The sequence below is a fragment of the Mastigoproctus giganteus genome, chromosome 8 (assembly GCF_048544385.1).
Source record: "Mastigoproctus giganteus isolate SK-2022 chromosome 8, ASM4854438v1, whole genome shotgun sequence".
In the NCBI taxonomy this organism is placed as follows: Eukaryota; Metazoa; Arthropoda; class Arachnida; order Uropygi; family Thelyphonidae; genus Mastigoproctus; species Mastigoproctus giganteus.
This window is the reverse complement of record NC_143582.1, coordinates 109,493,616-109,509,219: the sequence shown is the minus strand read 5'-3', so window position 1 is coordinate 109,509,219 and position 15,604 is coordinate 109,493,616. Positions and strand designations below refer to the sequence as shown.

The 15,604-nt window shown below is 36.0% G+C and overlaps 1 protein-coding gene across 2 annotated transcripts in view; it reads left to right on the top strand.

Moving 5' to 3' along the window:
* The window catches only part of LOC150081765 (alcohol dehydrogenase class-3-like), a 219,853-nt gene extending 207,767 nt beyond the window's left edge, over window positions 1–12,086 (top strand). For both annotated transcript variants that reach the window (XM_090378859.1, XM_090378858.1), the window contains 2 exons: window positions 5,224–5,362; window positions 11,970–12,086. In XM_090378859.1, the coding sequence (XP_090234985.1) occupies window positions 5,224–5,362; window positions 11,970–11,994 (164 nt within the window). In that variant the 3' untranslated portion in view covers window positions 11,995–12,086. The remainder of the gene's footprint in view (window positions 1–5,223; window positions 5,363–11,969) is intronic.
* Window positions 12,087–15,604: the final 3,518 nt, after the last annotated feature.

Genomic DNA, 15,604 nt, shown 5'->3' with positions numbered 1-15,604 from the left:
CTCCACATGCTGAAATATTTGCGGAATTTTAGGATATTCTAAAATACTACTTTGCATGTGCATTCATTGCATTGTTTTGTCTATCAACATTTCACTTGGTTCCATAGCAGAATTCACTATTTACTTATCCACTTGTTAGTAATGATATTGCATGTTTCTAAACCTTAGTTTTTTATCTAAATATCTGTCCGTCATTTTTAACAGAAAGAAAATTGTTTCATCTACTTAGTATTTTTTAGTATTGGCATGTTAATAGAAATACTTTGCAATTAATTTATCACCAGTATCTGTTTCTACTAGGCATTGCTTTAATATCGCGAATATTAGAAATATTCTCGCAAACCAAAGAATTATCTGGGAAGTTTTTAAAGTAATGTCTTTCTAACCAAGACGCATTGGTACTCTCTTAAAACTATGTATTTTGATAATTCTCTTGCTAATGATAGTGAAGCAACACTTCTGTTCAAAAATATTATATAGAACTACAAATAAGAAAAGAGAAAAATAAGTTATTTAAAATTAATGTTATTTATTTATTTTTGCTATGGTAATAGCATTTGTTACCTCATATGTAATATGCTGGAGTTCCAACACTTACTTTCTTATGGTTTAAGAGTGATTACTAAATTAAACTGTCTGGTTATTATTATACAGAATTTCAGAAACCAGCTGAAACTTCTGGTTAAGAAATACATAGCACTTTTTCCAACTGTGGTGAAATGCAGTTAAGGCTATATTTAAATACACTTCTGTGTCAAAAATCCATATTATGTTATATAGTGATGTTTTAAAGCAGATGATTTAGAAGCTGAATTACAGTATCGGCAGCACTACTGTTTTTTTTTTTTATTTTCCCATTTTCTAGGCAGCCTCGGTCTGGCATTTGGCAACCCAGCCGTATAATACAGGTTAAAATTTCGAATATTATAACAGAAAAGGCAGAGAATGAGGTTCAATATCTTGTAAACAATATAACATGGACCAACTATAACGTCCAATACCAGAGTATTTTCTGCGAAGTCAGCTTCTCAGTACATGTATTTATCTTCTTCCCACCTTTCCTTGATTCAAGGGCGCCCAACCCCCTTTTTGGATAAGGGCCAGAACAGATGAAATGCTGAAGGTTGAAAGATGAAATGCAGTTCCTTTTCACTAATTACGCATTTTTCGAAATAGAATTTTTAATAATTTTTTATCCAATTAAATTCTAGTTGTTTCTTATTACATTTAATAATTTACTACGAAAATGCAACAATTCCTAAATAACACTAATAACGTTTTTATTGTACACTGGGTGGCCACTTTACTAGGTATATCTAGCCTTTTTTATTAAATCAGGTGCTCCTTCAGTAACGTTACGTGTTAGTACCATATGATATAAAACAGGTGGGCAGATATATAGGGATGCTGTATGTGTGCAACGGCCGAAACTAAGGATTCAAGCAGTCTGCGCCAGATGCTCAGCCATGAATATCCGAGAAACATTGTTTTGGGATATTCATGGAGAGCCAACATTCGCACATGAAAAGCCAACAAGGGTTGGCTTTTCAAGAGTTGGCTTACGAATAATTTTGAGATTAGTCGATCCTCTAACTAAATAAGATCAAGCCATGGGCGATGTTATTTGGTTAAATTCTGCGCTCGGAAATGCAAGACGCAATAGACCAATGGAGGCCAACAATATGTGTGCATGGTAAAAGAAAGTCTCTGGTCAGTTAAATAACAACCCAATACAACAATGGTAACAACCAGAGAGGGATTACAGAACGTAGAACTGGTCGTATACCTTGTCACGGATGGGGTATAGCAACTGATGATCGAAACAGGGTTCCAATCCTGTCAGCAAGAAAAATAAGTTACAGTTACAGGCCCAAGAACGCCAAAAGTGGAGGATCGCAAAACGTTGAAAAACCTGGGCTAACGAATCTCGGTTAGAACAGGGACCAGAATTTGACGAAAACAGCAACATTTGAATGTCACAGATGGGGTGGCCTCCACAGTCAGCAGTTCTCAATCCAGCTGAGCATCTGTGGGATGAGATCCGCAAAGATCCAATTTGCAACAACTGTGAGAAGCAGTTGTCAACATAGAGCAGCATTCCTGTGGCACGCTTTCGACATCTCATTGAGTCCATACCACTTAGTGGTGACGACACTTACGAAAGTTCGATGTTAGGTGTCTTGGTTCCTTCATGCTTTCACATGTTTTAAGTGGATTTAATTTTTCATCTTCAGGAGAACGGTGCATTTTTTTTTTTTTTTCTGCGGCATTTGGTGTTGAAGTTATTTTTGTTCCTTTTAATGTACTTTTCGTTCTATTTCTTTCAACTCTCTAACGCATTAAATCATGTGGTTAGCAGGTAGGTTTTGCAAAATTTTTTAGAAGCAATAATAATTTTTCAAATTTGTTTACCATGTATCATGATGAATTCGATGGCATCGACTCGGATAAAAATCAAGAGGATTTGGTAGTCATAAAAAGCAATACCTGAGTAACCCAAAACTGTTTCCGAGAGACGCGTTCCACATTGGTAACCGCTTCAACAAGGCCGGATTTCCTATTAGGCCTACGAAGGAAGGGAAAAATAAAAAACCCGGTTCACTCTTAACTGTGACTAACAAAAAAACGAGCTGAGAAAACATTTGCGCCATCGACTCTAGGAGCTTAAATTCAATACGCAAGCGCTATCTAGTGACTGTTCTCGAAACTAGAAGAATTGAAGTGATGGTTGCTCCGTCAATTGAGGTGGATTATCATTTATTATAGTTGAAACTTGAGGTACTTTGATTGACGTGATTCGTAGGGAGTGTTAAAATAGAAGAAACGTGTCCCCCCCCCCTTTTTAAGCACATTTCGGAATAAAAGTGCCTAGAGCCTACGAACACCAAAATCAAGCCCTGCGTCAACAAGTGACATTCCAATGTAATACGCCCTGTTCTTGTGGAAAGCTTTATATTTCTCCTCCACGTGGGTGAAACTTTTTTTTCCGGTGCTAAAATCAATTATAAATTCAGGCGAATTGACTTGTTTTGATTTGTTCAAAAATAGCAATATTAAAATTGTTATAATTGAGTAAGTAATTACAGACAGGAGAGTAATTCCTTACTATACCCCATGCAATTTAAGAGTAACTCGTTGGAAAAACGTCCTTGGCAATTGAAGGTTAAAGGTCGGTGACAAAATGCTTAAGTCTGCGCCTTTTTTTTTTTTTTTTTTCCTCTCGATTTGTTTTCAGGGGTGAATTTGTTCTAATGGTTTCTACTTCGGCCTGTAGATGGAACTAGAAACTCAAGAAATTCAAACTCAAACTTCAGCCAATACAAATTGGTTTAAAGTTTTAAAATCATCAATAGTTTTTTCACTATCTATACAGTTCCCCCTCCCAGAAGAAGAAGAGGGGGAAGACGCCAAATAAAATTATAATAAATAAGTAATCTTAACCAATATATTCTTGCCCATCGCGGCAGCAAGGCTATATTTTAATTGAGGAAGTATTGGTATTTACATACATTATTTTTATCGTTCCTCATGGCAAGATTATAATAATGATGGACGGACGTTAGATAGATAAACTTGTATTATGTACAGTTATAAAAGTTAGATCAAGATATATGTGGAAAACATTTCGGATAACTCCACTAGATCAGTTTATCCTCCTCTCCGTATGTTACCGATAGTTCTGATTCACATAAAGGTGAGAAGGAGTTGTAGTTGTCCCAGAGCTATTTATCGCACTGATAACAGCTGTTTTTTTTTTATTCGCATCAATTTACTTCCCCTTTAGTTGAGAGATACATTCTCTGAGGAGCTGCCTACATTTTTATTTTATTTATTTATTTTTTTTTGCCTGACACCAATTTCTGTAGACCTATTCCACTTTTTTCGAACGCTTGTACGCATGGTTCTTGAGCCGGTAAGAATCAGTCATACAAGTGTAGTCTGTTCCGATTTAGTATGATTTGGATACTTAATCTCTGAGACCACAGAGGGATGTGCCACTCCTATATATTTCAAATATTTGGGACATTGACCTTATCTCTTACCATTTTTATCACTATCATCATAGCTTCACAATAATGAGGTTTTACAACCTCTGGTCGTTCAATTGTTCTTCCATATTTGTGGTTCTAGTCTAACCTCGTTTTTCCGCTTCCTGAACTGTTCTTATTAGTCGATTTTCTCAATTTTTACTTTCAAATATTATTTCTTTATTCCATTAATGTAATTTTTTCTTTAGCTACATCAAGTTTTCATAAGACGATTAGAATTACAACAGCGCTACCTTCTATAAATCGCTGCGTGTACAAATTTCTCATCGATGTACAATCAAGTGGGCCGCAGCACTAAGCACGGTTAGCTTAAATTGCTAGCGCGATATTTGTCAGTGATATTTTCTTTTTTAAAAGAAATAAATGGTACACAAGGCGTCCGAACGTTTGTTTTGTTATTACCGTACCGTGTTAAAATATATTAGCAGTAGTAGTTACATATGACGCAAGAAAGCAATCTTATACAGCATCAGCCAAAAACTTTGAATTTTACCTATCCATTCCCTCAAATAGTTTTAGTTCTTCCCTGAATTTATTTAATATATCAGCTTCCACAACAACAGATGGAAGCTTGTTTCGGTCAGCAATCAACTACTCGCTGGCTAAAGGCAAACTTCCGCACATCCATCCTACAACTGTCTTTCCTTAATTTGAATTTGTCATCCCTCCCTACCTCATGTGCGTACTCTGAGTAAGGGAAAGAATCCTTCCAGCATTGATATGATTCTTCCTCTTATTCAAATTAGTATTATTTAATAATTGATGGAGTTTCGTATACAATTATTAATGAAAAAGAACCTAAATATAATATAGATAAGAAAAATTTAAATACTGTTTTTAAAAATGAATAATTAATGGCAAGGAATGGCCTTCAGGCCCGCGACCTTCAGCAGTTTATCTGTTTTGATCCGAGCCTGAAAGGGTTGGATGCTCCTGGGTATAACATTCATAAAAATTGAGCAGGGAAGTACTGAAAATTCAAGGGCATGCGCACATTCAGTAGTGCACCATTTTTCAGATTCATGTTGTACAGTTCCACCAGAAATAAGCTTTTAATTAGGCTAGTAGTGATTAATAATAAGGTTTCAAATGAAATAATCTTTCTCTCATATGTATTTAAATTTGTGTAATTTGCATAATAATTAAACTGTCTTTAATGACTGATATTTTGTAGGTGTTCGCCCCAGTGATGACCTTCCTAAACTGGTCGATTTGTACATGAGCGGAAAACTTATGATCAATGAATTAATAACGCACACTTTTCCACTTGAAAAAATTAATGAAGCCATAGATTTACTGCATAAAGGAAAAGCGTAAGTTATAAACACTCTTTGACCGAGCATTTAATTTTTTCATATTCATGTTTCTATTTTGCCTAAACAACACTCATACAGTATAAATAAATAAATAAATAAATTTTCTGTTTATACTCCGGGACGACCAAACGGTCAGAGGAGTTCACAAGATAGACAGAATACAAGAAACAGCACCGTATTCAGTAGTCACTGGCTTGAACCCCGGTCACTCAAGGCACGTGTACTTATGCACCCGCTTGCCTGACCACTAGGCTACGGCTTCTGTGTTTTGTTAAGTTGACAGCAGCTAATAAATTTAAACACGAAATCACTGTTGAATTAAACTCATAGTCGTGAAGATTCTGAAAATTTTACTGTTAATTTAAATTACATAAGATCTTTATTGCAAAATAGTGCAACGAAAGTAAATACATCGCTCTTTCGGATACACTCAATGCAACTTGATCGAAATTAAATCAGAAGAGAAATAAAAATATATTATACCTGAAAATTTTAAATTTATCTTGTAATATACAGATTACGTTAACAGCTCCAGTTTCGTACGTAGTTACTGCATTTGATTCGCATAAAATTTGCAAACCAAGTTCGAAAATTTGTTGTAATCAAATGCATCAAACTTGAGTTATGGAGGAACTTCACCACGCGTTGTCACGGTATTGTACTATTCACCTTGAATAAAAAGCACTGAAAAGATATTGATATATATCCATTTGCCTCCAAGCAATAATAAAAAAATTTTCATATTCCAAACCCGAAAAATCATCAGTGCAGCATTTCTCGGCATTCCAAACTTCACATGTGCTGCTTCTTGCCTCCCGTGAGATATCCTTTACTCTTGCAATGCATACCTTGCCATTATGTTTATAACACAACTAAACTTTCTAGCAAATGCTGGTAACTCAGAACCATATGTCTCAGTAAGAACACTAGCACGGTGGACTCCAGCCCATATTAAACCATTTGCTCTCAAACAGGAACTTTACAAAGTCTGGAAATGCACACTAGATTCACATGGCTGTACACCCTACTCAGAAGCCAGAGCAGTTTTCCACAGAACCAAGTCACTAGATATTCAAGCCTACATCCAGCGCACTCTTGATAGAGGTAAAACACCCTTTTGAGAATCTCAACTACCGTTTCAGAGGATTTAAATCCGGAAGCACGGCTTCAGTATACTACAAGAGTTAGCCTTCTAACTTCGTGAAATATCCTGCTCTTACTGATGAGATTGATGTGTTAGCTACCACCAAATTCGCAAAAGGCCAGCTAATATCAGCTTTCAATGCAATGTCTCCAAAGATAACAGTGGGAACAATACAGTGTCACAATTTCTTATCATATGTGCAAGTCCATATCTTATTAACAGCCTCCTAAAAATCTTTAATGACATTCGGGCCAACAGTGAATCTACAAAGTCGTTCCAAAACTAAAAATTCAGAAACCAAGTCAAACTGCACACTTTGGACACTTTACCAAAGCATCCTGCCTACTAAAACTGTTTGAGAGACTGCTGTTCCAAACTTTGTCTGTACAGTTCTTACTATCAAATAATCTCCATCAAAACCACTATGGCATAAGGAGGCGATCCACAATTATAAATCTGTTGGTTCTCCAGAGTATTTAAGCTTTTGAAGACAATACTGAGTTGACGATTTTTTTTAATAAAATCGCAAGCATGCGTGAGTTAAAGGTTGAGAAGACGAAATAAATTACTTGTTAACATTCGACTTGAATTTCTGTAGATCGTAATTTTCAGGAAATACGTATGAAGGGAAGATGAAGAATAAATGAGGAAGTGAAGTTGGTTCTGTGAGTTTTAAGTCTGATAGTAAAAGGATGCTGACTGTGCGGCACGTGTTCGGAGTGATTTGGAAGAGAGGGAGAGAATTAGAAGCCAATTCAGAAGAACAGTGCCCATAGAAAAGGCATGCAGCAGAAACGTAAAGTCTTTGAGAAATGTCAGAAATAGGTCATTAATTAAAATAACTGCCCTCTTTCGAATGGGATCAAGAAGCCTGAGAGAGGTTTTGGGGCCACTGCCTCACATGTGGAAACAATATCCCACGGTAGAGCGGATTTGAGATTTGTACAGAGTGAGTTGCTGTTTGGAAGAAAAGTAAAGTAATGCGGAGAGAAAAAGAGAAAACCACAATTTTTTTTTTTAAATTTGTGATGTGCATGTGACAAGAGAGATTAGACGTTAGGATAATCTCTAATAGAGATTTGCGATATTGTATAGAAATCTGAGTGTCTTCCAAGATGAGCATAGAGTAAAAAATCTTTTTGCTAGCAGCACAGAGTTTTATTATTATTTAAATCAAAAGTCAATCAAAGAACTCTGAGGAATACTTGGATTAAATTTCCAATTTCAATGCTCACCTTGAAAAAGATGATGACATGTGGCAGGCTTCATGAACATTCACAAAGAACTTTATGGGGAAAGAGAACGACATTGTCAAACTTTTCAGTTATGCCTAACCGGCCATAAAATACGTTGGTATCATTTGATTCATCTCATTACGAGTGTCTTGGTTAATGCAATCAAAAAACAAATAATAAAATAGCATTACTGTAACATTCATTATAATGTAGGACAACATTCAGTATTATAATGTAGACTGAGTCAGACCGTATGTAACTAAGTCAGAGCAAGTATTTTATCCGTGAAGCTGACTGGAGTATTCGATTTTCCTGTAGTTTCTTTTTAAATTTCCCTGTACTTCGTATGCAAAGGTGTAATCGATGTTCAGTAGAGGACAGTCCAGACGTGTCATTGTCAGAAATTTTATTTTATAAATCATGCCATTGCCAGCTTTGTAACATTACTATCTTTGCTGATCATCAGAGTCAAAGCTAAAAATATTTTTTTTCAGAGCAAATATGCCTGTCTTTGTCTCTAGATGCGTTCCCCCCCCCCCCCACATATCCTGATCCAAAAGAACCGGTGGACGTTGACCCTAGTGAATTTCTCGTTCACTGGACTCTTACTTCAGTGCACACTTCTAGGGTCTCTCACAGGGCATGGAATATACCTTGGTCTGCCACTAATTCATAGCAAAATTAAATATCTCAGCACCGAGGTATAGACCTAGACGGCCGCCCACCTTGTGCCAACCGTTTCTGCACTTATTCTCTGTTAGTTGAGAGAACAGCCTAAACGTTAAAAGAGAAATGTTTTAGTAATAAGTATTAGTAATGACCACATGGTACGAGGAATCGTACGGCGTATGCTGCAAAAAGAAAGAAAGAAAGCAAAATAATAAAAAAAATAAAATAAATAATAAAAGAAAAGGATAATATGAAAAGGATAACAACCTATGTCTTTCCTTCCTCCCGAAGTATTCAGCCAACCCTTGAATTTCCCCAAACTGTCAGCCTCTACCACCCATGTAGGTAACTTTTTCCAGTAATTTATAAATCGCTGGCTAAAATAAAACTTCCTGCAACTCAGTCTAAACATCTCCCCCTGTAACTTGAATTTATGACCCCTAGTGCTAGAATCATTTATAACCATGAAAATGTTGTCCTCATTCATTTTCCGTATGCTGCCGCTCAGAGCCTTAAATGCGTCAATGAAGTCTCTTCTAAGGCGCCTAGTTTCCAATCTTTGCAACCCACATATTCGAAATCGTTCCTCAAATAGACGCCCTTTTGCCGATCTCACCTGGCAAGGTACCCGTTTCTGGACCTTTCAAAAAGCTCGATATCTTTAGGTGCAGTCTCCATACTTGAACACAGTATTCCAAGTGTGGTCTAACAATAGCCTTATGTAATGGGATTATGAAATCCTTCTCTATTAGCAAATGTTCAATAAATCCTCAGTACGACACCATGGACATTCCTTGCAACCTGTCTACAATGTCTGGAGAACTTCATGTCTGACAGTATCGTAACTCTCAAGTCCTTTTCTTCCACTACTGATTAGTTTAACTCCACCAAGTGTATAAGTTAAGGATGCGGTTATTGTGGATCGAGCGCATGGGTTCTGGGACCGTAAATGGCTCGAGAGCTGTCGAATCAGTTCATCCGACAACAATATCATGAATAGGGACAGAGGTATGCGTATGTTTGAAACTATTGTCCTAAGTACAGATGAACGGTTTTGCTTGGCACGCTCCCGAGCTGTTTCCGCTTCCAGTTCAGACCATCCGCCGACTGAACCACGTGTATAAAGTACCGTGAGCCTGTTATATAAGGAAGTGTTGCAGGAAGTTTTGTTACTGCTGAGGAAGGAAACCGATGCTTCCGAAAGCTCCAGGTTTCTTATCGTTTTTATCCGGTTTATTTTAGTATATTTTATTGCAAGGATTTTATTACAGTTTTAATGTTTTCACAATGTACATAATTTTATTTATTATAATATCAGTTTTTGTAAATACATAGTGTAGTAATTTTATTTATTTTAATTTGTAAATTTTCAGTTACAGTAAAATACTTATTCTTATGGTTGGTGTATGAGTTTATTTATTGCTAAGATATGAATTTGCCCAACCTCAGAGGCCTTTTTCAGGGTATAATTTATTTTGGGGTTACTGTTCATCGGGTGTAAGACCTTTCACTTTGCTGGATTAAAGCATAGGTGCCACTTTTCTGACCATCTCTGAAGTCTATCTAGGTCACTCTGAAGAAGCGTGCTTGGAGGCGATAGTTAACTACTCTACCAATCTTTAAATCATCTGCAAATTTAGACATCACGCCCGCTATCCCTTCATCGATGCCATTTTAAGAAAACCAAAAACAACAATGCTCCCAATACTGATCCTTGGAGGAACCCTACTTCTTACATTATCCCAATCTGAGAAGTGAGTTTTAGCCATGAAATTCTTCTGTCTCTAACAACTTTAGATGTCGAGTGATTGAAATCAGGTGTAATTTTTGTGATTTAACCAGTTGTGAACTTATTCCCGAAATCTAGGCACTTGAAATTATTTGTGTTCTAAATATGTTCAGGTGAAATGGGGCGATGGAAGCTCCTCCTAGAAGTAGGCACCTTCTCCCCATTTCAATAAACCTTTGTCGTCTATACTCATATGCTTAAGAAAACTATCAGTTCGACTACGTCTTAATTGCCACTCTACTAACCGAAAATACTTCCCTGGAATGCTTTATATTCACCGAAATTAATTAGGCACTTTAGCTGTGCAAACCATGTATAATGCAAGAAAGCAAGTTTATACAATATCAGCAAAACAGTAATAAATAGTAAAATCTTCCTACATCACCTGTCTAATCCCTCTGATAATTGTTTAGTTCTTCCTTAAATTTCTACTTAATTCAAACTACCCGCTTCCACACCAGATGGAAGTTTTATTTCAACAATCAACTACCCGTTTGCTGAAGGAAAATTAATTGGCACGAATCTATCCTACAACCATCCTAACCCAATTTGAATTTTGTTCTCTTATGTGTGTAGTTTGATCAAGAGAAAGTTTGTCATCAGAATTCAGCTAATCCATTTAAAGCCATAAACACCTCAATGAGATCTCCTCGCGAGTGCGTAGTCGCCAGACCCTGCGATTTGTAGAAATGAAGTTTTTCGTAGTAAATGCACAGTTTCATTTCCTCTCAGTAATCTTGGAGCTCTTCTCTGCATCTGTTGCAATAGATCCGCGTCCTTTCTAAAATGAGGCATCCTGTATACAGCATCGAAGATGTAGACTAACCATTGCCTTGTGCAATGAGAAAATCGCCTCCTTATCTCTACTGGTAAAATTCCTGTACAAAAACCCATGAGTTGTCCTAACAACCCACTACTGCTACACATTTACAATTCCTCGCATTTGTCAATGTTAAACTTCAAGTGCCATGTTTTCATCATATCTGCCTAATTTTTTTTACATCTTGTTGCCTTAACTTAACTTGATTACTGTCATTAACCACCCAGCCAACTTTAGTATCATCTGCTTATATATGAAGTCTGATAATATTATTAATAACTATAGAAAAAAAAATGGGCTCAGCATCGAACCCAGTGAGACTCCACTAATAACATTATTCCACGTAGGGCAGTGTCCATTGTTAACGACTCCGTTTTCTCCCACTCACCCATCCCTTCAATAATACCAATAGTTTGTCTCTAATGTTGCTGTGTTTCAATTTGTACAACGGTCTTTTATATGCAACACTCTCAAAAGCTTTGCTGAAATCCAAATATACGACGTGAAATTTATTTTTTTACTTCCATTGTTACTGCATCATAGTATCCAGCTGTATTTACATATACCTTTTAAATTTTATACTCTTTCAATATTATATAGGGCCGCCATAGCCTAGTGGTCAGGCGCGCGGGTGCATAAGTACACGTGCCTTGAGTGACCGGGGTTCAACCCCGTGACTTCTGAATACGGTGCTGTTTCTTGTATTCTGTCTATCTTGTTAACTCCTGACTGTTTGGTCGTCCCGGAGTATAAACAGAAAATTGATTTATTTATAAAATAATATATGATTCATACAGTTACTTGATTTTACGAAGTTATTTTTTGCTTTTGGCTTACTCTCTGCTCCTGAAAAACTGATATTTCGCGCAATGGCAGAATGCAGCGCAGTATGTTAAATAGGAATCATTGTGTTTTAAATACTTAATGTTTGTTTACTTTCTTTTCAGAATACGAAGTGTTATATTATTCTAACAAGTCGCCGCAGTCTCAGAGGATGCTTGCTAAATTACGGCTAATTTTGAATAACTACATTTAATCATTTTTCTACCATGAATTTTGTATTGGTTAATTTTTACCATGAAGTTTCATATACAATAAACTTTGACATGTTAATCTCTTTCATTTCGGAAATGGAATTTCAGGTTTTGCATTCTGAAAGGTATACAAAGAAACAGAGGAAAATTAAAATTTCGGAGAAAAATGGTCTGTATAGCCTATTTTATTCCGAATTTTATCTTTCGATTTACGAATACCTAAAATTCCTCAGCAGTAGTTCGTAAATCGAATGTTGCACGGCGTTATTATTACGAACGTTATTATGGTGCACGGCGATAGATAACGCGGTACAAGGTTGATAACATTTTATTCCGGAATTAGGGTGTAAAAATTATTTTCAGGATTGCTGGATTTTAGAATTTCAACTGGATTTATTTATTTAAGGTTACTTATTTTCGAAAAAAACTCTGGTTTTAATAAAGATGTACTCTATCCGACGATAAACACCAGAAAAAAGGCTTTTTCTCTGCTTATATTGATAATTAAATTAATTTTAAATTAATTAAATTTATATATTTAAAGTTAGGTTAATGATAATTATATAATTTTGATATCACTGCAATTTTTATATTCTCGCATGTTTTGTCGTCTTTCCAATGCTGATGTTTCTTAATTTCATTAGTCACATTCAAGTTGCAAACGCCTTGCCTTCTTTAGCAGTGAAGTCATCTAAACACAACTCATTCTCCTGATGGAGGATCAGTAATTGACGCCATTGATTAATCTTCCAGCTGGTATGTCACATTCGTTAGATTTGTAAATGTGTTTCTCAGTAATTATAAATGATAGATAATTTAAAACGATATTTTATTTTTAAAAAATCGCTCAATAGAACTTTAGTGGATTTTGAACTTGCCCTTCAGGGTCCATTCGCGTTAAATTTAACTACGCCACCCAACTATATTAGGTACTTAAATTTAACTACACATAACGAATTTCCCTCTTTCGTTGATTTTATTCAATTTTAAACGATATAATTTTTAAAATCTTGGAAAGGCCATTCTAAAACCATACTTTTCTCAATTTCTTTATGCTTATAAAGTAACAGCGTCAACAGCCTCATCTAAAACTGTCTTCAGAATGGGCTATTTAAGGCCACCAGCCTAGGCTTCGACACTTCAACCAGATACATTACCCCGGCTATCGATATATAAAAGCTTCCTAAACTCCTTCTTGAGAGTAGGCTGAACACCTCGATGGTACTTTCCATCAGTATTATTTCTCCAGCATTTTGGAAAACCTTCTCATGGAGAACCCCCGCACCTCGTCGTAGAAAGTGCTCTAATCATCCTTTTGCTACCACCTGGATTTCATTTGACCGTTTCCTGTCCCATCAGGCTCACATTCAAGCTCTTTGTGCAGACAGCTTAAAGTACACTATTGACAGGAACAATTCTAGAAGAGGATTAATCGAGATCAGGTGCAAGTCACCCAACAACATCATCAGCCATTTTCAATCCACTGCAGGATGAAGTTTTCTCCAGCAACTTTCCAGTTCCTTCTGTTTAGTGCAATGGCCATCCGTTTACAATCTACGAACTCGTGAATTTCCGTCGTCTTCCAGGTTTTCTTCTAGCTCCTCTTGCGTGCCATTCTGTTATTTTCTTAGTCCATCTGTCACCGTGTCTTCGAGCTATGTGTCCTGCCCAACACCATTTTAGTTCTCTAGTTTTTATAAGAATGTGCTTTACTTGAGTTTGTTGCCTAATCCATATCTTTCTCTTAACTAACAGTCTGATTCCTAATACAGTTCATTCCACTCTTCGCTGTGTAGTTCTCAGCTTCTGTTCCATTTTTTTTGGTAAGTGCTCAAGTTTAACTTCCATAAGTCATCGTGAGGAGCTATACATTGGTTCATTATTTTACGTTTCAGACAAACGGCGATATTGCTCCTCAGTATGTGACTATTTCCTGAATGCTATCCATCCAAAATTTATTCTTCTCTTGACTTCCAGTCATTTATCATTATTACAACTAAGGACTTGTCACAGATAACTATATGAATCCACCTTTTAAATCTCCTTCAATTATTTTATCCCTTTCTGTGGCATACTTGTTCATCATTACTTTTGTTTTAGCCATATTCATCTTTAGTCCGAAATCCTTACTAACTTTGCATAACTGATTAAGCTTTTCCTCTAATTCTTTGGGATTGTGGCTAATGATCACAATGTCATCTGCAAACCGTAAATGGTTTAGGTACTCTCCATTCACATTGACTCCTTTCTGCGACTAGTCTAATCTTCTGAAAGCTTCCTCAACGGCAGCAGTAAACAACTTCTGAGATATTGTGTCTCCTTGTCGAACTCCTTTCTCAATTTTAAATTTGCTACTCTCTTTGTGTAGTCTAATAAAGAGGTAGCGTACCGACATATTTTCTTCAAAATCATAATATATGGGGTATCTATGCCTTGTCTTTCCAGTGCTCGAAACATTGCCTTATGCTGTGTGGAGTCAAACACCCTTTCATAATCCACAAATGCCAGGCATAATGGTGTTTTATATTCATTTGCTTTCTTCATTAGCTGTGATATTACGTGAAGGTGATCCTAGATGAGAATCTTGTCCTGAAGCCAGCTTTCTCTTTCGGTTGATTCTCATCAAGTATTCTTTCTAATCTGTTAGTAAGATTAATTCGGATTTTAAGAGTAATCCGAAGATTACTCTTAAAACCGGTTTTAAAACCGACTTTCTCAGACTTAGGGAAAATAATTAAAAGCTTATAACACAGGTATTTATTTTATCTTGGGTAGATTGTACAAAACGTAATCAAATCTTTTAAACAAAAGCTATCACCTCTTTATAGTAAAAAAAATAAAAAAGTTAAAGTGCTCCAAAAAAATAACTAGCTTGAGATTATACAAAATTACAAATTGTATTCAAATCCTTTGAATAAAAACTATCTTCTCGTATAGTGAACAAAGAAAAAATAATAAGCCCTATAATAATAATAATAAATAATGTGAAAAAAAAAACAGCTTGGGGAAATTACTTTACTATTTATTGCTCAGCTTTTTTCTGAAAATGATCCTTTAAAAAACACAGTTTATTAAGCATTTTTCCTGATAGACTTGACCTTATTTTTGTGTTAAAGAGACCAGTGATCGAAAACACTCTCAAATTGGACACTTGTTGGTTTTAATGGTCAGCAGCGCTCTATAAACTTTCTCCAGCTTTTCACTTCTACTGCTAGTTGCCTCCAAAATTTTAAATTCTTTGCTGATTTCCGATTCACTCGGATATTTTGAAGGCGCTTCAGTTAATCTCTTTATTACACTATCATACTCTCGCGTGAGTGTATCTCCAACATCGGAACTAGACGAGTCTTTGTTTTCTTCTAAAAGAACAGTTCGTTTAGTTTCAGTTTCTTCATTCAACGCTAAGACTGCTTCGGAATATTTTGCAAATAATCTCTGATAAATCTCTTCAGCATGCTTTTTCAAAACTTGCTTAATTGGAAAATCAAAAGTTCTTGAACCTGAATCTTCTTTCCTAAACTTTTTTGGGTTGTGTAGATAGCTCAGCA